General features: G+C 37.5%; 2 protein-coding genes across 3 annotated transcripts; both read left to right on the top strand.

Moving 5' to 3' along the window:
- Window positions 1–327: 327 nt before the first annotated feature.
- Window positions 328–17270, top strand: gucy1b1 (guanylate cyclase 1 soluble subunit beta 1). 2 transcript variants are annotated; one of them, XM_034689027.1, is made up of 14 exons: window positions 343–459; window positions 768–841; window positions 2925–3025; window positions 3162–3280; window positions 4281–4478; window positions 5563–5793; window positions 6213–6329; window positions 6986–7119; window positions 8386–8583; window positions 9563–9800; window positions 10510–10650; window positions 12956–13110; window positions 13371–13461; window positions 17183–17270. In XM_034689027.1, the coding sequence occupies exons 1-14, from the start codon at window positions 457–459 to the stop codon at window positions 17201–17203; spliced, it is 1821 nt and encodes a 606-aa protein (XP_034544918.1). In that variant the 5' UTR covers window positions 343–456; the 3' UTR covers window positions 17204–17270. The 2 variants fall into 2 exon arrangements, with proteins under 2 accessions (XP_034544917.1, XP_034544918.1); XM_034689026.1 differs by lacking the exon at window positions 17183–17270 and having other exon boundaries at window positions 328–459; window positions 13371–15503.
- On the top strand, window positions 17206–21951 carry fabp2 (fatty acid binding protein 2, intestinal). The gene is made up of 5 exons (XM_034689028.1): window positions 17206–17316; window positions 20195–20289; window positions 20821–20993; window positions 21369–21476; window positions 21700–21951. The coding sequence occupies exons 2-5, from the start codon at window positions 20223–20225 to the stop codon at window positions 21748–21750; spliced, it is 399 nt and encodes a 132-aa protein (XP_034544919.1). The 5' UTR covers window positions 17206–17316; window positions 20195–20222; the 3' UTR covers window positions 21751–21951.
- Window positions 21952–24399: the final 2448 nt, after the last annotated feature.

Raw genomic sequence — 24399 nt, 5'->3', positions numbered from 1 at the left:
CTGATTTGCCGTTGTGTTTTCTGAATTGCTGTTGGTATTTGCATTTCAGGGCCACCGTCCCTATCTCTTCCAAATTTACTTTGGAAGGATTATATATATAAGGATTGAGACATTATATGATTATTTTACAGTTGTAATACGCAGATGATATTAGTTTTTAAAGTTCATAGTGTAAAACGGGACCTCCAGCACAAGAGCTCAGTGGCTGCCTGCTGTGTCTCAAAGCTCACCAGCATCAGTTGCGACAACAACGCAGCAGCATTTTCATTGGCCGAGGGGTGTTTACGTAAGACGCCCCCTTGTCTACTATTGGCCACACTCACTGTCACTCACAAGCGGAGGGGAAAAATGGGGCATGGACGTAGAGTCACTCAGCATCCGTACCAAACGATGAAGGTTGTGTAGGATTCAACGCTTTTTGCTTAAAAATAAGGAAATAGAAGAGCGGCTGCCATCATGGTGTGTATAGGATGATTTTGCATGATGTTTCAGTGCTGGTTAAATGATTTGTTGTATCGTGTGACAGGCTGTGTTTGCGTCTGACGTTTCCTGTTAAAGCACCGTTCTCCAATAATTTCCTGGATATTGTGAACTGTGTGTATTTACGGATAAACAGATAACAGCCTGGGTTTATTCAGCCTTTAGATTTTGTGTATATTCTTAATCGTTTGATGACACATTATCTTTCGAGAGCTAGTCACCCTGCATGTCATTCTCCATGAAAGAAAATTAACATTGCTCGTGTGTGTTTTTCCATAAATTTACAGTATGGTTTTGTGAATCACGCCTTGGAGCTCCTGGTTTTAAGGAATTACGGCCCGGAAGTGTGGGAAGATATCAAGTGAGTTTCTGGATCATGTGTTTACTAATCGGCCCTGCTGGTATCATAGGTTACACTGTGGCCAAGCAGACTGCCACAAGGAGACAAGGGAGATAATGTATAAAGCCCAGCTCACAACCAGCCCACACTTTGACATACATTTACATTTATAGTAAATATTAACCCTTATATTTGCAGCATAACACTAAAAGTAATACAGAAGTGGGATAATTAAAAGTTTCACATCTGAGATTTCAAATTTAAGTTTGGTGAGCTGCTCCAATGACTGGGCAGAGAATAAAAAAATAGAATTGTTGCTAAAAAGCTACAACATTGCATAAATACTTATGCATTACATCTTTCTGAAGCAAAGCAATGCAGCTGCGATGAGCAAAATATATTTGCAAGCATCACAAGTTATTGTAACTATTTAAGTAATTTGTTAGAAATAATGTCATGTTGTCGCTGGTTACACTAAAATCCATTCTAGTTAACTTAGTTTGTAGTTTACTTCAAAAATGTGTATTATAATAGTGATGTGATTAGTATGAAAAGTCTCTGCAAAGGAATATTTATTTCTAGATGTGAAATGACAAAAATGTGTATTAGTTTCCTCTTAAATATGCAGTAATGCATATGCATTAAGTGCCTAAATTTGGGCTTGAGCCAGGGGTTTTTACAAATACGGAGGTCATGAGACCCTCATCCACAGGAAAAAAATGTTCCTAGACAAATATAGTATGACTAAATCTCAACTTCAACAAACTGTATCTATCCGTAAGGAACTTTATTTGTGTGAAAGCATCAGTTCCCACACACAAAGCTAGGAAGACTTACAAAAAAAAATAAACAAAATACAAGTGCTGCTTAAAAAAGCAGCAGATTCATTACTTTCAGATTTTTTCCATGATAATTTCTTAATAATGTTAATGTTAACTAATTCTACTGTTTTGTAAAAAAAAAAAGCAGTTCATTTTATTTCATATCTTTTGGTGTATTTTGTGTGTGTTGAACAAAACTATATGCTGTCTACAACACTGGGATGTAACCTTCCCTGCAGGTTCCTAAAAGCCCAACAGACTTGAGAAAAATACAGAGGACTTAGGTTCAGGCCTGACTGACTTGAGGTACTTGAGTAGATTTACAAATTGTATTACAATTATATGTCAGATAGCGTCTTAACAACATTCAACACACCAATTAAGCTTTTTAATTTACAGCAGTGGCAAACCCAAGTTCACCAAGCAGACACAAATAATGTGATTATTTCAAGTCTTCTGTAATGTTTACATGCCAGTGTTATTAGCCCATTGAAATGTTTGGTGCAATCTCTGTTATTTTGTTGTCAACTTCACTATACTTAACCCTTTCCAAACAAAAAAAGATTTATGCAAGCAGACAATCGATCCAACAGCAGCTGCCTTGTGTAAATGTTCTCAGCAGACAATTTTCTAAGGCTACTTTTATTGTCTGAAAATGTTACTCTGTGTTATATATTACATAATTTATTGTGTTTGGTCTGTTTTCAGACTTTGATAAGTGGAATGGTTTAAAATAATTCTTATTTTCTTTAAAAAGATTTCAAGGCTTGGTATGTTTTTCCAGCTGTGATAGGTTCTGTTAAAATGGTGGCTTCTGGTCAGGCCTGTAAATCATCTTTGTTTTCTCAGCTAAACAGCAGTAATCAGAACCTCATTAACTTTTCAGACTATTTGTTAAAAACTCTGATCCTTGAATTTATAAATAGCAAATTGCAACCCTTAGCTCGGACCAGCAGTTGATATGCTCCTACTTATCTGATCCTGCTCAACAGTAAAGTTTTAAAGCAACAAAAAAACTTCACAGCAATATGGCAACTGTTGTAATGTTACACTTGTATTGATCAAGATTGCTTTCACTGACTAGCCACAAAAAAATGAAAACAACAAAAAACAAACAAACAGCTTTATCCAGTAATCCCCATCAACAAATGTCCCCCTGTGATTCTGGCAACACAAAAGAGAACTTACATTATAGCAAAGCAAACAAGTTGCCAACAAAGACTGTTTATTATTGCGGTGAAATGTTCCCTAGCTCCTGAGTGATGACATCATTCTGTTTACAGGAGGGAGGCGCAGCTCGATATCGAGGGTCAGTTCCTCGTTCGAATCATTTACGAAGACGCCAAAACATACGATCTTGTTGCTGCTGCAAGTAAAGTTCTAAGTAAGTGACGCCATGTTTTTTGTAATATTAGGAATACAAATGACTCCTAAAGAAGTACATAATGCAAATAAAGCTTGATCACATGTGAATTTGTATCAAAACTATGATACTGATGATGATGCTTTCTGTATTTCAGAGATCGATGCAGGGGCCATCCTGCAGATGTTTGGGAAGATGTTTTTTGAATTTTGCCAAGAGTCTGGATATGACACCATCCTGAGGGTGTTGGGTTCAAATGTCAGAGAATTCCTGCAGGTTATTTCGGTTTCTTTTCATGCCAGTTTACTCATTATGAGGACCACCGTGAAACCATTGCAAACAGGTTGTTTAATGTTGTTTGTGCTACAGGAGAAGCTTTGTCCAATCTGAGGCGAAAAAGAAAAGCTGGTGTTGCCATCAGGGTCATCTCCGTGTGACGGAGAGACTTTGGCTGTTTTTGAAACCGCCTGCTACATACTACCAACGAATGTAGTAAGCAGTACGTACTGCATACTGCGTTTGGTAGTATGTGGTATGACTACTCTGTTGGATCTGTTTGCAGTATGCTGGGCCAGGCGTCGCTGGATTTCCAGTTTAGAAAAGCAGACATAAACAATGGTTAAGCTGATAGCGAAACTGCTTCTTTAGCATCCACTTATGATTCAAAAAGTTAAGAAGTGTTTTGTATGGAATTTGTGAATTTACATAACACCTAAAAACAAAGGGCCCCCCTCAGAAAAGAAGAACAAAGAAAAGCATAACGTTAGAGCTGTGCAATGTGGGAAAAAAGAACACTAGGGAGACTGGTCCGCTGCGTACTGAGAAATCTCTCGAAATTCGTATGACATCCGGGTAGAAATGGTATACTGTATAGTAGCTGGATTTTAAAACAGTCCCTGACTATTTTACAGAAAACTGAAGAGTTTGAACCATGGGAATTGTGGGATCAAAAAAAATGAACCTAATACATTCTAAGGACTAAAGTTACCTACAAAATACACTTGTCCTCAATACCTGAACATCAAAATATGTCACTACTCTGAACTCCTAACTCTTAGGGCTCTATTGCTTTTACTTTGACTGGTCTTTTTTTTCAATCTGTCAGTAGCCAGTCAAATATTATTATGTGTTTGCAGTAATAAAGAGCTTAACTTCTTCAGTGTTGCATGAATAATATACAGCAGCATCACCATCTAACTCATTGTGCCTCAGCCAGGTTTAATGAACTAAGCTATCATTTAACAGTAAATATTTCATGTGTAATCTGAATTTTCAGAATCTGGATGCTCTACATGACCACCTGGGTACCATCTACCCCGGGATGAGAGCTCCCTCTTTCCGCTGCACCGATGCAGAGAAGGGCAACAACCTGATCCTCCACTACTACTCTGAGAGAGAAGGCCTGCAGGACATCGTTATAGGCATAATTAAAACTGTCGCCCAACAAATCCATGGGACAGAGATAGAGATGAAGGTCTGTTTGGCTGTTTTTGTGCCTTCTTTGTGTGAAGCCACAGCTTTAAAGGCTCGCTCTGCTATTGAAGATAAATGAAGATGACTTTTTCCTCCTTCCTCCTCTTATTTTTTCCAACACACAATTAAGGCTTCCAGCCCTCGTAATGTTTTCTGTCAGGATTTGAGTGTTTGTGCACTGTACTGTACAACTGAAGGTCAAAGGTTATGATGTGAAGATTAGACAGAAAGTTTGAAAATGGGAATAGTGCTGTGCTGTGCCAACTGCAGTTCAGCTCAGAGTTTTTGGCTAATGTCTGTGAGTCAGAGGATATTTTTAGAACCAAGTTATAGAGTCTCAAGCATGGGAGTCTTACAGGGAGTTTTTTTCTTTCACAGTTTATTTTAAGCTTGTCGAACTGCGGCTGGATTCCAATTGGCCTTCTCCTGTGTGTTTGTCAGATTATTCATCCAGTGGAAAGATAAATATTTTTTATGCAGGCTTATTTACCTGACAACACTTGTCTTTTGGTGTAAACTACTATGAAAAACACAATATTACAAACTGCTGGTGGTATTTTTCTATCTTAGCCCACTATTCTGAGCTTTAAGTCCACACCATTAACATCAACATGTTATTCTCCTGGGACGTCCTCTCCTGTACACGAGCTTGAGTTTGCTCTTCGTTTCTAAAGAAAGCATTAGCCCTCAAATGTAATGGTATTGTTCAGGAAGGGTTTTATTTTTCTACAATTGTGTGTGTAATGAAAGAACAGAAAATGGCAGACGCTCCAAATGTGACACCCAATTTCTGGAAATATTAGCCTCTGTTGCTGTGGCAACAGAGTGCAGAGACAGCAGCTTGACGTCAGCGTGCCTTATGCCATAAACCCACAGAATAATGTCATTTTTCACAGTCTTAATTCCCTAATAATAAACATTAAATTTATATTATTATTAATTGGAGTGCATACATAACATTAATGTTTGGGTGAAGTATTGAATCAAATTTGATGCAACCATGTGCCATGTCGTTATAACTTAATCATGTCCACTTTGTAAGAATAACACATTTTTGATTGATTGTTAAACTAAATTTTATGCAGATGATACAACCGAAAAGCGAGGAGTGTGACCACATCAAGTTCCTGATTGAGGAGAAAGACTCGGAGGAGGAGGCGTTCTACGAAGACCTGGACGGCTATGAGGAGAATGGCACACAGGAGACCCGGATCAGCCCGTACACGTTTTGCAAGGCCTTCCCATTCCACCTTATGTTTGACAAAGACCTGGTGCTCACTCAGTGTGGGAATGCCATTTATCGTGTCCTGCCTCAGGTGTGTATTTTTCATGCAGAGTTTAAGTATGACGTGCTACAAAAAATAATAGATCAACTGCATGGATATTAGATTCTTACTACTTTGCTAACAGATTGTTTTAGTCATTTTTCAAACAAAAATGTGTCACTGCAAAAGTCAAAACCGGCAAATGCTTCAGGATCTGCTTCTTTTCTTTGACTTTAGTGATGGGTAATGGACAGACATAGAGGTTTTGAATGTTGCTTGGTCAAAAGAAGCAATCAAAAAACACTTTGGACTAACAAAAAATGGTATCAAAATTAGCTTAAGTTTCTTTTTTCTAAAGCTTGGACTTGATCTGTTCGTCGAGATTGCAGTTGTAATTAATACCATGAATAAAAAGAATAGCATTCTAATACCATGCAACTAAAAGACAACCATCTTATTTTGATCCTCAGCTCCAGCCCGGTACCTGTAACCTCCCTTCAGTTTTTTCTTTGGTCCGTCCTCACATTGACTTCAGTTTTCATGGCATCCTCTCCCACATCAACACTGTCTTTGTTCTGCGAAGCAAGGTAAATATGACCTATTATTCATTTTTCCACTGTATTGTTGACTTATCAAATTAGTACTTTCTCATATTAGAACACTTTTCCTGGATGTAAAGAGGAACTGAGTCACACAGAGGTGGAAATAATCAGTAAATGGTTTGGTTGTGCAATGTACATGACAGAATGTGATATAGTCCCATATGAAAGCTTATTCTTGAAGCAGCTGTACATCATTTAGACTTTGTTGGTTTCTTCAACACATTTACTGAGAATTAAGTGTTGTACGCAAAAGCAGGAATACATTTTATGCAATATGTGGGAAAGATAAGTCAGAAAGACTTAAAGCACAAAGAAAGGGTAGAGCAGAAAGGTGTTGATGTATAAATTTGTTGATTATTTCAGCAAAAATACGTCTATTTTGCAATCGTTGTTATAAGACCTGAAGCAGCTTCACTCCTGGAAAGCTTCTTGACGGCGATAAAATGAAGAAGAAGATGAAAGTTTATCTTCACACACATCAAATCTGGACAGATTTTCTCCAATGGCCAATGATGTATGTAAGACTTGAGGTGAAAAACATAAGGATTAAGAATAGTGAGCTGAAGCGGTGCCCAGTTTTGAGGCGGATTTAGACAAGAACATGCAATGAAATATTCATGAGTGTCATGTAATCCTGACAGGAGGGCCTGCTGAATGTAGAGACCGTGGAGAATGAGGACGAGCTGACGGGGGTGGAGATCAGCTGTCTCAGATTGAAAGGACAGATGATTTACTTGCCAGAGGCGGAGAACATCCTTTTTCTTTGCTCACCCAGGTAAACCCATGGTGTCGTCCGTCCTGACAGCAGCACAGGCTGAATAGATACTACACACACACACACACACACACACACACACACACACACACACACACACACACACACTCACACACACACACACACACACACACACACACACACACACACACACACACACACACACACACACACACACACCTAACCACTGATTCTCTTTTGACACCTGAATAGGAGCACACCAATTACTGGCAAAGATACAAATCCAGGAATTCAAAGGTGTTGATCTATTTGATGAGAATCATTGTCGTTCTGTACATAAAGAAATGAAGACTCACTGTATACAGTAAATATAAATAACCCTGGAGTGAAAGCAAAATTCACATGTATTTATAATTTCCTACAGTTGCTTACAACTGTGTTTTTGTTTATGGTTTCCTCTACAACCGCTATAATGAAGATGACTGAGGAGATGACAAACATGTTTACCTACATTGTGTTGATCCTTTAAAAACTTCTCATTTTCCACTCTGTTTTGATTTGTGCTCTTGTCACTGTGATTTTAAGTGATCTATTTGTGGATGCAAATTATGTAAAAGGAAGTATTCACAACAACAGAGCAGTTATTTTCTGCCCATGTTTATTTTATTAGTTCAGTATAGCAGGTGAATGTTTGATGATTTGTATTCCTGATTTTTGTTTTACCGGTAATTCAGTTTGTGCATAGTCCTAATCAGGGTTTAGGATTATGTATCTGTTTAAACCAACATGGTTAAAAAGGGAATATGAACACGTAAAAACAGAGGAATCTGTGGGCTTGTGATTACATTGGTTCTTCTGTTCTGACCTCCATTAGCCTCTACAGCCCTCGAATAATCAATCAGACTTGTCTATTGAAATATTGGATGCAGGAGAGAAGGGTTCAAGAGATCTTGTCCTACAGGATTAAAGACTCTTACCTGAAATGTTGTTTCCTGATCGTAAATAACAATATGAGACATTAAGCATGTATTTAATCTAACAGAGAACACAAGATGGTGTCTGACGTCATCTGAAGACCGTGAGCTCAGCTCTGAGAGAATGATGGTGCTGTCATTGCTGCTGGTACACTTTATCTTCTGTATGAATTATACCAACACTTGGTACAAGCAAGACCAAGAAAAAAGTCTGCAGGTTTTCCACTACCCACTCATGAAAATAAAACCCTTTAACTTGAATGAAAATCACACAGTAACACCAGCAAAAAGCAATATGTTTCTAGTTGCTTTCTCCTTTCTGTTTTTCTAGTGTTATGAACCTGGATGATCTGACACGGAGGGGGCTGTACCTGAGCGACATCCCTCTCCACGACGCCACACGTGACCTGGTGCTGCTGGGCGAGCAGTTTCGTGAGGAGTACAAGCTGACCCAAGAGCTGGAGATCTTGACTGATCGTCTGCAGCACACGCTGCGGGCCCTGGAGGATGAGAAGAAAAAGACAGATAGGTTAGATTGTTTAATAAGACTTTGAAATTATTATTAACCCTTAAAATCTGGTTTAAAGTTCTTTCTTTCTTGCCAATTGTATTGTAACTATCAGAATTTAGGAATTCTAAACACATATAAATGCATCATGTAAATAATTTGACCAAAAATTATCCTCTTTTATGTACAACCACCTATGTGTAAAATCTATGGTTGTCTGAGGCCTTATCTTCTCCTCAGCTCCTGTTACAGTGAAGAAACTCTGTTGGATTGGCTGGAAGAGGGCCTGTCATAGTAATTTGGCACAGCTGCAAAGGAGCATAGAGGTGGAGCCTTGCCTTCACTAAGATTGATGTTGTAGCTCTATATATTCTCAAGAGAAGACTCTCATCCTGACGCTGGATCCGTAGATTATTATTCTTGTTCTCTGGCCTCAAAGTGCTCCAGGCATCAAACGCTGATAAGAACTTATGTCTCGTCTCTAGATATTAATAGAATTACCAGTGTTGATTTATTGCTTTTTCAGAGCAAAGCCTCAGCTTTCACCATTTTCACTTAAAATAAAAACATACTTCTGTTTCCCCCCCTCCAAAGTTAAGTTATGTATCTTAACAAGAGGAAAACCTGCTCCAGCATGTGAATTCTCAAAGACGTCATGGATAAATACTTTAAGTCTCATCTCCTTGGTAATCATACTCCACTTGCATGTATATGTTTTTGTTTGGGGACTGAATGTCTCATGTGTCCTTAAATTATGATGCTTCATGGAAGGTATAATACCTTTAACAGGCTACCATCTGAGCTACCCAGTTACCATAGAAACACCACCCTCCCATCCGAGAGCAGCTTGCATAGCAAAATTGCCAAAAGGTGGTGGGTGAGCAAACAAAATGCTGATCCAAAGGGTGGACTCTAGTCTGCCAGCCACAGCCCATTACTCTGCTGCTAGAGTGCACCATCACTGCGCTCAAAATGTACACCTCTCTCTCCTTCCTTCTAGATTGCTCTATTCGGTTCTGCCGCCATCTGTTGCCAACGAGCTGCGTCACAAACGGCCCGTCCCGGCTAAGCGTTACGACAACTTGACCATCCTCTTCAGTGGCATTGTGGGATTCAACGCCTTCTGCAGCAAGCATGCATCAGCTGAGGGAGCTATCAAGATAGTCAACCTGCTAAATGATGTTTACACACGTTTCGACATCCTGACGGACTCTCGGAATAACCCTTATGTATACAAGGTTGGAAGCAAGATGTTTACCATGACAGTATCATACATTTGTGTGCATTTCTAACAGTAAAGAAACGAATAAGGAGTTCTGTGAGTAGCAAGATCAAAGTGTGTATGTACACACAAAAACACACAAGTCTGGAATCTAAAAACTAAGAATTTAAGTGCATTGAACTCCAACCTCTTACATGGTTCTTCAGCTTAAATGGACCAGTGAAGCACATCTGACCCGATTAATAATGTTATGCAATCATGCATGTACAAGTCAGAAAGATGGAATTTATATCAAATGACTTGAGTTTTTCTCCATAAGAAGAGTAGTACTACCTTCTAAACACGGTGTGGTTTTACAGAGGGACTGCAGCACTTTATAGGCCTCATGCAGCAGATTTACACTCCAGGCTTTCAGACAAGAATGCACTTTAAGAAGTCAAACAGACCCCGGCACTTCCAGGGGATCAGCTTCAGGCACTGGGTCACCAAAAGAAGTAATATTTACTCTACAAGCTGAATGGCTAGGTGGTCCGGGGGTTCTAAGGGGCCCTGAATGTCTTAAAGCTGATGTAAGTGTTTAAGTGTTTATCTCAGGGTGTTTCAGTTTATTTCTCGCTGCACAGTGCGTTCATTTAGCACACAGGGGGAAGATGATTTCCTATGAAGCAAAAGTAAATCCAACTAAAAGAGGTAATGATATAACTTTCTGTTTTGTTTTAATGCAGGTGGAAACAGTAGGTGATAAGTACATGACAGTGAGCGGCCTCCCGGAGCCGTGCACACACCACGCCAAGTCAATTTGCCACCTGGCTCTTGAAATGCTGGAGATTGCAGGACAAGTTAAAGTGGACAATGAACCAGTACAGGTACAAATATCAAACTCTTGATCCATGTGTATGTATTGTAAACCTATTAAACTATAGTATGCTCTGGCTAAATCAATTCTATTTATGTCAGGTTTTAAATTTGTATATCAGCAACACCTACTGCGTGCAAGGATAAAAAATCCCACAACGATATTTTTATGTTGGCAGATGGTAACTGTGTACACATTAAAGCCAGATGGCAGTTATTCTTGAATTTTAACGACTGGTAGCAGGTTTTGTTCCTATCATTTTCACTGTTTAGACTTTTTATACCCACTATTTTGTTATATCTCTGTGTGTTTTCTACTAATATGTAAACATTGGACTTAATAAGACCAACATTTGAGCTTTTCTGCAGATACATTTTGAAATAACTATATCCATACATCAGGACATATTTCCACACTGAAGTAACAGGCCGTGAAATGCTGGATAAAAAACAGCAGACATTTGTTTAACTGACTGTTGGACATTGTTATTGTATCATGGACTGTTAAGACGTAACTTTGGAAAATGATGTCTGCTTAACAAAAGGCTGTTTATTTTCTGGACATGGCACTGGCTGAAGAGGAGCCCGTTTTAGCTGCAGAAACAGACTCAAGTCATCTCACGATCTTGTGTCTAAAAATAGATTCCCATTTATCCCAGACACTCACTGCATGCTCATGCTTTGAAGACAACAAGCACTGAAGTGCCTACAGGATCAAGTATAAATATTACTCTGTAGATTGCTTGAAGCTACTTTTGGAATTGCCTGTTTTTTGCAACTGTGAAAAAATATAGACCTAATTTTGTGCATGGTTTGCTTGCAACGTTTATCCACCCACCAAATGCTGCACCTCCCCTGTCTTTAAGATATCTTTAAGAATTCGTGCCAACAGACTTGGAGCATTTAACTGGATAGTTGAACCTCACTTTGTGGAGCACATATCTTTAACCTCATTCTTAATATAACCTTTGCAGTTTTTCTCAAACTAAAACTGTGCACTTATAATGAACTAACTGCAGATAACTAATGACCTGTGCTGTGGATACCACAAATAATTGAGCTTGCTTTTGTCAGTGCTTTGACAGGAAAAAGCAATATCTGTGGCATATCAATCAATCAAGCTTTATTTATATAGCACCTTTCATACAAATCAAATGCAACGCAAAGTACTTTACAGTGATTAAAAACAAGAAAGAAGACATATTAAAAAACCAAGATGGATTTTAAAATAGACACTAAATCACACCAACAACAATAAAATATGTGTGATTAAAATAAGTTAAAGCTTCAAATCAGCATTAAGAATTAGTTAAAATAGATAAATAAATTGGGGTGCCGTTGGCCTAGCTATCTAAGCAAGCGCCCCATATACAGAGGCTATAGCCCTCATCGCAGCTTCGATTCCAGCCTTGACCGTTTACTGCATGTCCTCTCCCACTCTCTGCTCCCCACATTTTCTGTCTCTCTTCAGCTGTCCTATCACATAAAGGCAAAAATATAACTTAAAAAAAATTAAAAAGGCTGAGGATAATAGTTGGAGATAAAATAATGGGTAAAAATATCAATTAAATGTAGTAGATAAATACTAAAAAACAGATAGTTAAAATTAATAAAATAATTACAAAACATTAAAATCAGATAAGTAATTAGCCCCATAAACTAAAAGATCAAATAAGTCATACAAAATTAAATCCTACATAAAAGCCAGACCAAATAAACGTTTTTAGTTTAAGTTTAAAAGTCTCAATATCTCCAGCTGCTCTCGCCTCCGTCAGGCTGTTCCATTGTATAGGAGAGTATTCATTAACTTTGGTTGAATTATGACTGACATATTGTTGAATCACAGTGGATTACATGATTCAGCTACTAGTACTACTACTACTACTACTACTACTATCCGTCTCATCACTATCATCTCTCTCTCTCTCTAATTCTCTTCTATCTCTCTTTCCAACCCTAACACGGTCTCAGTAGATGGCTGTCTAACATGAGTCTGGTTCTGCTCGAGGTTTCTGCCTGTTAAAAGGAAGTTTTTCATCGCCACTGTAACGAGCTAAATACTGCGAGGTGCAATGCTCATGGTGGATTAAGATGAGAGGATAAGATAGAGTCCTGTCAGTAAGAGGGGACTGGATCGTATCCTGTCTTGATGTTGGGTCTTTGTTAATAATTGAACATAGAGTATGGTCTAGACCTGCTATTTTTTATGAAAGCGTCTTGAGATAACGTTTGTTGTAATTTGGCGTTGTACAAATAAAGATTGATTGATTGATTGATGATGAAGCAGTCTTCTTTGTCATTCTCCTCTCCTTTTAGATAACCATTGGTATCCACACAGGAGAGGTAGTGACTGGAGTGATTGGCCAGAGGATGCCCAGATACTGCCTTTTTGGAAACGCAGTCAACCTCACAAGTCGTACAGAAACTACTGGAGAGAAAGGGAAAATAAACGTCTCAGAATACACTTACAGGTAAGCATTTTAGTTTTGTTTTGATTTCATCCATGGTTTTAGGAAAGTTGGGTGGGGTTGAAGGTGCTTTGCAACACTATTTAGAGCTGTTTAAGTTTTTAGGAAAGTATCATCATGCTAGTATTCATGTCAATATAAAGTATATATACCGTATAGTCTTGGTCAGTTTATTTGGTGTTCTTTGCTGACACACATAGAGAAGTCCCTTGGAAGCCTACAGCAGTGTCAGTAATATATGACGGTTTACACTTTTGCTGCAGGTGTTTGCAGTCTGCTGAGAACGCTGACCCACAGTTTCATTTGGAGTATCGTGGCCCTGTAACCATGAAAGGAAAGAAGGAACCGATGAAGGTGTGGTTTTTATCCAGGAAGCCCACAGACACAGAGTCTTCTACAGTTCAAGCTTAACAAATTCAGACCTGACACTGAAACGCCAAGAGTGTGTCGAGATAACAGCATTCAGAGTCGTACTAGTGTAGTTCATAAATCTGTATGATCACGCACATTTTGAAGCAGGAAACAAGAGCATCTATTCACAGACAAGCAGATAATTCTTCTGAAAGCAAACAGCTGCTTGGACTTTTTAAGTCCATAACGTTGCTCTCCCTGCTTATCAGCTTTAACATGAGCAGTCTTGACTTCTCTGTGTTTGTTAGCATATTCACATTGGTGAAGTGTTCCTTGATGGGTTGAGGTAAGTGATATATTACATAGTATGTTAAATTTTGGTACTATATTAGATAAGTATTCTCACTCTCTAGTGTTAATGTACATTAAAACCCAAAAGGTTTTTATACATTTCCATCTATCTTTGATATTTCAGCTGCTATATTTGTCATATTTGTTCAGAAACCGGCAAAAAAAAAAAAAAAGGTAATTTATAAATGTTTTCATTCCAAACAGATACAATCTTGATTTAAAATGAACTAATGGAATCACTTAATATTATGTCAGTGCCATTAAAATACTCTATTTGAGTGACTTGTTTTTTTCTCACTGAATAGTAGAGTTATATTAAAAGACAAAAATAGATATTATAGCTGTTGTATTTAATACTGTAGATTTTTATCACCATGCACTATTGTTGTTTTGCAAAAGCTGCTGTGCTCACTAAATTCATACATTCATTAAAATAGATTCAAAGACAGATTTACAGTTTAAATATTTTCTTAAAAGTAACAAGAAGTAGATGTTGAGTCTTAAGCAAACTCTAAATCGTATGCATCCATCACTGAATTATTAAAAGTCTTATTAGTGCTATATACTACTTTATTAAAAATATTTATTACACCTCTTCTTCTTGCACAATCATTTGTGTGTGGTTATCTAAAAATATATTGTTTTAGGTTCTTCTTAAGATATTCATTAATGATTTACATATTTACTGTTAACATTGTACATTATGTTTATTCCTTTTTCATCATCAAAAGTGATTATTATGACCTTTAGAAATCAGAAAGTATATTTTACATTACACGAAAAAAATACACAAGGTTAGGAATAGCGGAAACATCTGTTTGTGCCTCTACTAAACCTGTTGCATTAATTTAACACAGGAAATTCACTTCATTTTTTTAAACCTATATTATAGGTTAAATTAACCCCTCACAGTGTCCTTTGTATCAGTGTAGCTTCCTGGATTATAAACAAACAGGTACCTCAAGTACTTTACAAGTGCATCTCTGGGCTTGTAGGGCATGTTCTATTGTAACACTGTTTCATTTGGGAGGCCACTATTAAAACTGTGTTGTGAAATGTTTGTTTCTCTATTTTTGCTTTCTAAAGCTCAGCTAAAATCTGTGGCTATTTTAAAAAGTCAGGAAAAACATAGCACTTCACTGAAGGAAGTACTTTATGATATAGTCAAAGGGCATCAGTGTAACCACTACAAAGGCTGATCACTACAGTGCATCTGTTAGTGAAGAGCTCTCTCTAGTGGCTAGTCAAAATACCTACATCTTGAAAGCTCTACCATTTCTTGTAGAATTTGTCACACTCCCTGTAATTTTTGACTTATGCTATGAATAAATATAAAGGTTACCATAAAGTGGGTGCGAAATGTTACATGGTACAGCATTTTCATTGTTTTCATGGGAGATTAAAACTTTATTTAGGATACATACATTGATGAAGGTGAAACATGATTTTGAGGTTTGAGGTATTTACTAATGACCAATTTCAAGTATGACACTTACAAATAAGTCTTGTTGTGATTTATATGTATTTTATGGTGTATGAATGAGCTCTGGATTAGTAACCCATGCTCATTTTTTGTTCACGTTTCTATCTTGGGTTCTCTCTTTGTATGATTCCTCTTGTTTGTCAATTTGAAATGGAAACCTTTCATTTTGTTTGTGGTCCAAATTAAAGTCTGTCTTGCATTACAGTGAAAACTGATCTGGTTTGCATTTATTCCTCCACAGTGATTGCTCTCCTTTAGGTAAATTTGTACCAAGGCCGCACATGCGCTCCTAAACTTAGGCAAGACATGTGGATTCTAGTTTTCGGCTTCATGGGATTTTTTTCCCGTTTTGGGTATTGAGGCCTTTCAGATCATGGTTTCAGTTTTCCCTGAGTCTAAGCAACTCAGACCAACTACATTTGGCAACCAACTATTTCAATAGAAAGTCCACTGACTGCTAGTTAACAGGTAAGTACCGGTGTCTGTTAGACCAGGGGTTCCCAAACTTTTTATTCTGTGACCCCCGAAATAACAATGCCAGAGACTTGAGACCCCCACTGTCCTGATGTGGTTAAATCATAGGGTTAAATGTTGCTCACAAAACTATTAGGCCCATCCAAAAACCAGATCTCTTTGTAATTTAAAGAAGGCTATTATAGCAGGATAATTTCCTTAGGCTACACATTTTGTATATGTTTTTACAACAAAAGGATAAAAGATGCAGTTTTAGATCATTCTAAGTTTTTATTGATTTTTGGAAGGCATCTTGCGACCCCCCCAATTAGTGTCTCACGACCACCCAAGTGGTCCCACCCCCACTTTGGGAACCACTGTGTTAGACTCAGTATGTGCGTATGGGTTTTTGGCTCTGTCTTAGCCAAAACATACATAATTTGCTGATTTTGACTATGAAGACAGAAATAAACTTAAAGTTAGTCTTACCATTTCAATGAACAAACTAATACGTCTACGTAGGCTTTCCCTCAAGTTTCCACCATAGACTGTATAAAATATGCAGCTAAGCTGGCTAGGTGGTCACCCAGGAGCTCTTAATGGTAGCAAGACTTTAGTGAGAGACGACTGGAAATTCACAAGGTGGCCATGAGAAAACATAAGGGTTTCTTGCTATGTGGACTGGGTAAGTGAGATATTTGTTTGCTTACAAGTTAGCCACAACAACTTCAGTGGTAACTTTTGTTTACAGCAGACATGTTGACTTGCTACTCTGGGTTTAAAACATTCTATAGGTTTATAAAATCACATTCCCTGCCATTATATGAGAAACAAATCATGAAAAATGATAATTCACCGACTTAAGTAAATTTGTTTTTATTAATCAATATTTAATATAAATACATTTATAATATTTAATCAGTATTTTGAAACGTTTGCCTTTCTTTTAATAGTAAGGCAGCTGAAGGTAGCAGTTCAGGTTGGTGAATAATTGACCCTGATAGCTAGTAACCTGGCCACTACTAGCCCCAAAAGTACCCAGTGAAATCTTACCACTATTCATAAATAAACAGGTAACTGGTAAAGTAATGGTAAAAGCAGTTACTAGCCATACCATTATGACTACTGACGGCAATGGCACCTGTCATTAAGTGGATATGTGGCCTGATACAATGGATAATCTACAGGAGCTCAGACTGTTGAAAAAGTTGATGCTGGTTTTAATAGAAAGGGGTCAGAACACACAGTACATCACAGTTTGTTTTTTATGGGACACCATAAAACCGGTCAGGGTGTCCATGCTGACACATGACCTGCTGCAAGCACCTACAATGGTTACATGAGTGTCAGAACTGGACCACAGAGCAATGGAAGAAGGTAGCCTAAAGGAGCATGATAATGAGTTAAAGGTGTTAACTTTGTCTCCAATTTTCCCAGAGACTAAGGATCTACCACTGACGTATTGGTTCCAAATACCACAGCATACCCTCAGAGGTCAAGTGGAGTCTGTCTCATTAGCTCTGGGCTGTTTTGGTGCGGATCTGATGAGAGGAGGGCCTACACAGCATTAGGTAGGTGGTCATAATGTTACAGCTGGTCAATGTATGTTCTTGATTGAAACTGCAGACTGATTTAATGGTAAGTGAACATCATTGTTATAAGATGGAGTATTATGCTAGAGCCAACTTTCTGGTTCCAGTTCTTAAATCTTTATGCTTCAAGACACTTACAGCTAGTAGAACAATACCTCAGTGGCTTGCAACAGCTGCCGAAGACATGTTACAACGACCAAAAGACATACTGTACATGTCCTTTATACACCTTTTTACTATTTATCTTGCACTGGTATAGTTGTTACTACAGCTTGGATAAAACATTGTGGAATATAATTGTGTTGAAGCCAAGTTTCAGCACCTCTAGTTCACCTGTCAATATAATTATGGCAGAGATAGTAGAAACGGTCTTTTGACTGATAAGAGGCAGATTCTCTGAGGGGAAGAAAAGGTCAGGCAAAGGTCTCTTCTGCCACAAAGTAAGATGAAAATACACTCAGATAAGAAAGAGAATTGACATCATGTGCATGTTTTTTTCCTGTGAGACTTGGCAGCGATGTTCAAGAGATACCTCCCCATGTGCAATTTTACTGCTTTCATTTAGATGCTTCAAAATACACACATGTTTTTTGGCGCCAGAAACAGACTTTAGATAAAGCATTGAGAATTGTCCTTACAGAGCACCTTAACTCCAAAACACAAATACCCAATAAAACCATTTCCTCATTCAAATGGACCTTGTGTGTTATCATAATGACCATACAAGTTATTATAATCAGTTGTGTGTATCTTGATAAATCAAATTATCTAGTAAATGATGACGTGTTTGTATAATATTAACTTCAAATATCAAAGGTCTACAATAGCCAGATTAAGGTCAAAGGTATGATTGTAAACTTACTATCAACAAGTGCGATCACTGCCTTTTGTGCAAAGCAATTACATCTAGTGCATCTAGTATCTCAGCTGAGTGATAAGAGGGTTACAAAATGACACCTGGTTTAAAGTCATTATTTAAGTGTGCAGAATTTTTATTCACATAGAGTGGATAGCAAAAGTCTACACACCCCTGTTAAAATGCCAGGTTTTTTAATGTAAAAAAATGAGACCAAGATAAATCATGTCAGAGCTTTTTCCACCTTTAATGTGACCTATAACATGCACAACTCAACTGAAAAAAAAATGAAAAGGTAAGAATAAAAAATTAAAAAATAAGATAATGTGGTTGCATTAGTGACCACCCTTTAACTAATAATTGTTTGAAGCACCTTTTGATTTTATTACAGCACTTTGCTTTTTTTATAGGAGTCTATTAGCATGGCACATCTTGACGTGGCAATATTTGACCATTCTTCTTTACAACAAAGCTCCAAATCCATCAGATTGCGAGGGCATCTCCTGTGCACAGCCCTCTTCAGACCACCCCACAGATATTCAACTGGATCCAGGTCTGGACTCTGGCTGGTCTATTCCAAAACTTGAATATTCTTCTGGTGAAGCCATGCTTTTGTTGATTTGGATGTATGCTTTGGTTTCGTTGTCGTATTGAAAGGTGAAATTCCTCTTCATCTTTCTATCGGAGGCCTGGAGGTTTTGTGCTAAAACTGACTGGAATTTGTAACTGTTCATACTTCCCTCCACCTTGACTAAGGCCCAAAGCATGATGCTGCCCCCACCATGCATCTCTGTGGGTCTGGTGTTCTTTATGTTATGTGCATTGTTGTTTTCATGCCACACACAACTTTTTAGAATTATGCCCTAAAAGTTCAGCCTTGGTTTCATCAGACCATAAAACATTTGTCACATGCTTTTGGGAGACTTCATGTGTGTTTTTGAAACATTTTGCTGTGTTTGGATGTTTTTCTTCTTAAGAAAAGGCTTCCGTCTTCCGCCACCCTACCCATAGCCGAAACATATGAAGAATAGGAGAGATGTTGTCACATGATGATGACTGTCTTCACTGTGGTCCATGGTATATCTAATGCCTTGGAACATGTTTGTACCCTTCTCCTGACTGATACCTTTCAACAATGAGATCCCTCTGATGCTTTGGAAGCTCTCTGTGGACCATGGCTTTTGCAACTGCAAGATGCAACTGAGGAAATGTCTGGAAAATCCTCCTAGAACGGCTTAACTTTATTGGGATTAATCAAAGTCACTTTAAACTATGTCAGGTGTATACTGACTACTATTTGTCATGAGTTTGAATGTGATTGGTTTAGCCAGAACACAGCCACATCCCCAGTTATAGGAAGGGTGTGTACACTTATGCAACCACATTGTTTTATTTTATTGTTTTTTTATTCTTCCCCCTAAAATATTTCAATTTTCTTTTCAGTTGAATTGTTCAAGTTATAGGTCACATTGAAGGTGGAAAAAGTTCTGAAATTATTTATCTTGGTCTCATTTTTTTACATCACAAAACCTGGCATTTTAACAGGGGTGTGTAGACTTTTGCTATCCACTGTATGCCTAAACAGGTCCTTCAGTATACATTTTATGTCATCTTGAATTCAGGAAAGACACCAAGGCTTAAAAACATGACAGTGCTTGTAGTTAAATCTATAAATAGATTTTTGTTTCATGTTGGTGCATGTCTAATAACTGCTGCATTGGGGTTGTGTTTAAGCAGCTGTATGACCAACACCCTTTGCAAACACAATACAAATACACCAGGATGTCAACCATTAAAAAAGTATTATATTTCAGTCTTCAATGGGATGTGGCACCATTCTCTGCAGAAACCATGGCATTGCCCAATCAGCTGCAGTGGTGGATGTTGCCTTCAGAAAATGTAAACTTTAAACAGCCACCTCAGCTGTATTGATGACGAGATAAGGAGGGTGCGTGGTTTAAAAGGAGTGGCAGTCACTGAGCAAGTCACTCCTTGTTGCAGAGTCGTCCTGTTCACCCTCACCGCCACCATGACCTTCAACGGCACCTGGAAAATTGATCGCAATGACAACTATGAGAAATTCATGGAACAGATGGGTGAGTAATGCCAAACTACAGACGAAATATCGAAGTGAATGTGTGACATGTTTTATGGCTGATTTAATGGATTGTTTGAAAACAAATACAATGTAACCATAGCTACTATCTCTGTGTAAGATATACATAATATAATTAAGACATGATAATTATGGCAGTTTAAACATAAAGTGCAGCTAGTCAGTAAGTCACATTCAATGAAGTTATAAAGTTGAAATGTCAGTTATATAGAGAACTGATACTCCTACCAATGTTTTATTCCATGAGATGTTTTATTTAGCTTGTGCAATCATCATGTAAGTAAAAGGTGTTTCAACTCTAGAATAGAAAACGTAACAAATCCTAGAGGTCTTATTTGAACTCACTTTGTAGTACAGTGACCCACTGAACATGTTTGGCTTCTGTACCCACTCACTCTCTACAAAATAGAAAAACAATGGAACAACATGTGCATGAAAAGTGATTAACTCCTGACACCCTTCCTTTCATTGTTCATTGTCTATTGAACTTATTCATTGTCTCTGTTGATAGGAATTAACATGGTTAAGAGGAAGTTGGCTTCTCACGACAACCTCAAGATAACCCTTGAACAGACTGGAGACAAGTTTCATGTCAAGGAGAGCAGCAATTTCCGCAACTTGGAATTAGACTTCACCCTGGGGGTCACCTTTGAGTACAGCCTCGCTGATGGAACAGAAGTTTCTGTAAGTTAAAGCTGCATCCAGTGTAGCACTTTCATTACAGGAAGTGTTTTTTTTCAGGATTATTTACAACTATTTTTATTCAATTTAATTTAATTATTAAGTTTGTTCTGAAAGGTTCTTTTCTTTCAGTCACTTCAGACTTTGAACCCTTGAGCTGCATGAGAATGTTCAGTTGTTTACTAAGTACACAATTCATCTGTCACTGTCAGAGTTTTATTCTTGTAACCCTTGTGCCACGTTCATTTAAACTCTCTGCTCTTAACAGCAATAACCATATAACAATCAGCTAGCACCACCTGCCTTCATATGCACACATGCAACACCTTTTTCATGTTATGTCCTTGTCATTAGTCATTTTCATATTTGTCCCTGCAGGGCTCATGGGCCATGGAAGGAGACATGCTGAAGGGTGTCTTCATCAGAAAGGACAATGGAAAGCAACTGACAACAACCAGAATTGTCCAAGGAGATGAACTCATTCAGGTAGGTTTAAAAACTATGCAAATTAAGGCACACCAAAAAAAAAAACCCTCCTGCAGCATATTTCCATAACGGTTAAAAAGTCCGTTGTGAATTGTAAATCTCATATTTAAGCTGTCATTCTGTCTGAAAATAATGAGTAACAAGATACACTAATCTAAATGTGCAACAACCGTCTGAAGTATGAAGCTAAATGATGATTTTATGTGATATTTTTCACCAACAGAGCTACAACTATGAAGGTGTGGATGCAAAGAGGATTTTCAAGAAGTGTTAGACTGAGCCCAAAAGTTCAAACTTCATAGCGAGATGTTAGACTCAGGATTACATACAGTATTGTGTTGAACTGTCAACAACTTGTACCCTACTAACTTTAAATATGTGCACTACTTGTAATGCCTGTTATACAGTTTAAAAAAACACTTTGGACTGGATAGTATTTTGATACCTGCAGTAATAAAGCCTTCATGTAACAACCGGTTCTCTTTTTTTTTTCTTCCTTTGGAACTTTAATTCATGAAATCATTTTCTATGAGAAACAGTGGAGGTGTGTGCAAATGAAAAAAGATGCAAGTGACTGATTTGAGAGTGATACAATAATTTAGACTTTATTCAACAATGAATAAAAATAAAATATATATAATGTACAAAAATATAAAGTGTAGACAGATTTTATATGTTTCTTTAAATTGATCTGTACTTACACAAGTCATGAAGCATTCACTGAAGCACCAACAACTCAATTCAACAGTAATGTCAGGCTGAATCCAAACCACACACAGAGGTGTATGACACCAGGATACATTTCCTGCACACCAGGCCACATCAGCCAGTAACATATCAGATAAAATCAATGACAGAAGTGTGAAGAGATCTCTTTTGTTTTTGAGTGTTGATGCAAGACAGTCTAATTAGTTTCTGTCCCTGTATATTAAGTACAAGTCAAAAGGTATGAATTGATGCAATGCCAACTGCGACTTATGTGACACAGGACAAAAAGACCGTTAGTCAAACAAACCACTGTAAAGCCGTTCTTGGACAGATCATGAATGCAAGAAGAAAAGTAATTATGAGTTAACTTTTTCCAACTCAGACACATAGGCATGCATGCACATTTAATGAATTTAAAGTTTTGCACCGAAATAAATATTTCAGTTGTTTTAAATCAAGGCTCTTTCACACTGAGAAGCTTTTCAAAGGTGGTATGCACTTCTCACATGTAGCACAGATATTCCCACTTTTTGTAACTGACATTTGAGAATGTCAAGTTTTGCTAATTGCTGTTGCATACAGAATGAACTGAGAAATTGCCTCTTACCACTGTGGTCATAGTTCTAAGTCTGAAAGGGCATTTAGAGATACCTCTGGAAATCTGGACCCGGCTCAGGTCCTAAGTCCTGAGTTCCACTCCCTGGCCACATACACACACACACACACACACACACACACACACACACAAACACGCAAACACACATACAGTATAATGTTGGTCAGATATGTCACTTTTAACATTGCATATTTTAAAGTTTTTCATGACATCCTGCATTCCCTGTCATTCATCACCCTCATTCCATATTGTGGTTTTGCTAACAAAAAACAAGTCCCACTAAAAATGTCAAGGCACTCTTGATATAACTAAAGACACCAAAATTCAGAATTTTAAATACAGCTCAGGTGAACACAATAAAATCCTGCTTTTTCATATGAAGAAAATGATGAATAACATGACAGAAACTGTTGATAAATTATAAATCTATGTCACTTAAGACACTAAAAGAACAATTTGAAGGGAGACAACAATAAATATACTCAAATTGCACCTCATCTAATCCAATGGTTTAGTAATTCGGATTTATATATCCTATCATAAAGGTGAATGAGTGACTTATAATTACTAGAGCACAATCAAGTGTAAAGGCATCTTAATGTTACTTGAGAGACTAACCTATTTCATAGATTAGTCTCATTGTATGTTTCCATTTTCTTCAATTCAAACAGTGTCAATAATTAAAACATGACAAATGCGAGCAGATGCTAAATTGATCATTTTGATGTGAAACCACACACATAAATTTCACACCATCTTGTGGTGTCAGACAGCACAAGCACAACACACAAACACAGCAAATTTAGTGATTAAATGTGTTTGATTAGAATACTCTAGAAATACCTGGGTAAAAGTTATCATGGGTAGACCAAAGTGCTAAGTGGAAAATAATAATTAACAGGGTGTTCAGGAAAAGACTTGGCAATCATGTGAGCACAAGAGAAAGCTTATATTTGAAAATGCAACAATACTGATTTGTATATTCTTGGGAATGTCTGATGTACATAATACAAAGCCTTAAAAGTACCAAATTTATTTTAAGTCATCTTAAATTATTTTCTAGTGAATGCATAGTATGTCTTGAACAGTTGGTTGTTTTCCAGCGTATTGTTTGCAACATATCTTTATATATACAATGGATGCATAATCAAAAGTATGTGTCCTCGCATGGGCAAGAGAGGAGAAAAGGTTCAAGTTTCCAAAACTATTGTTACAAATCACTATTTAATGAATTTAATACAAATAAGTTAAATCCAATAGAATGTATGTCCAGAATTATCATGCTCATGCTTATGCTGTACACAGAGCTAGTAAGACTTTGTAAAGGCCACATGCAGGTTTCAGAACATTAGTCTTATAAACAAGAGTAATTGTTGTGTTGTATCAGATAGGCATATTAGTTAATATTGGCATTGTTATGAAAATACCTGCAAATACAGACCTGTTTCAATCTGTCTACTTTAAAAGGAAGACTAAAAAAATACAATTTGACATCACTGTGAGTTACAAAAACAAAAGGATTACAAGAACCAGCACAATTCAAGGTAGAGTACATTAGGAGATAAGTTGTACGTACAGTATATAGTGATTTTTGAAATG

This window comes from Notolabrus celidotus, chromosome 7 (assembly GCF_009762535.1).
Source record: "Notolabrus celidotus isolate fNotCel1 chromosome 7, fNotCel1.pri, whole genome shotgun sequence".
Lineage (NCBI taxonomy): Eukaryota > Metazoa > Chordata > Actinopteri > Labriformes > Labridae > Notolabrus > Notolabrus celidotus.
Note: the sequence above shows the minus strand (reverse complement) of the source record. Positions and strands in the feature narration are given on the sequence as shown.

Bases quoted from the DNA above. Each gene is read 5' to 3' on its own strand.
- gucy1b1 (XM_034689026.1), top strand. The intron at 4,479-5,562 runs GTCTGTTTGGCT...AATTTTATGCAG, and splicing joins GGACAGAGATAGAGATGAAG to ATGATACAACCGAAAAGCGA. The intron at 6,330-6,985 runs GTAAATATGACC...TAATCCTGACAG, and splicing joins TCTTTGTTCTGCGAAGCAAG to GAGGGCCTGCTGAATGTAGA.
- fabp2 (XM_034689028.1), top strand. From the start codon at position 20,223: ATGACCTTCAACGGCACCTGGAAAATTGATCGCAATGACAACTATGAG. The intron at 20,994-21,368 runs GTAAGTTAAAGC...TTGTCCCTGCAG, and splicing joins CTGATGGAACAGAAGTTTCT to GGCTCATGGGCCATGGAAGG. The intron at 21,477-21,699 runs GTAGGTTTAAAA...TTTCACCAACAG, and splicing joins AAGGAGATGAACTCATTCAG to AGCTACAACTATGAAGGTGT.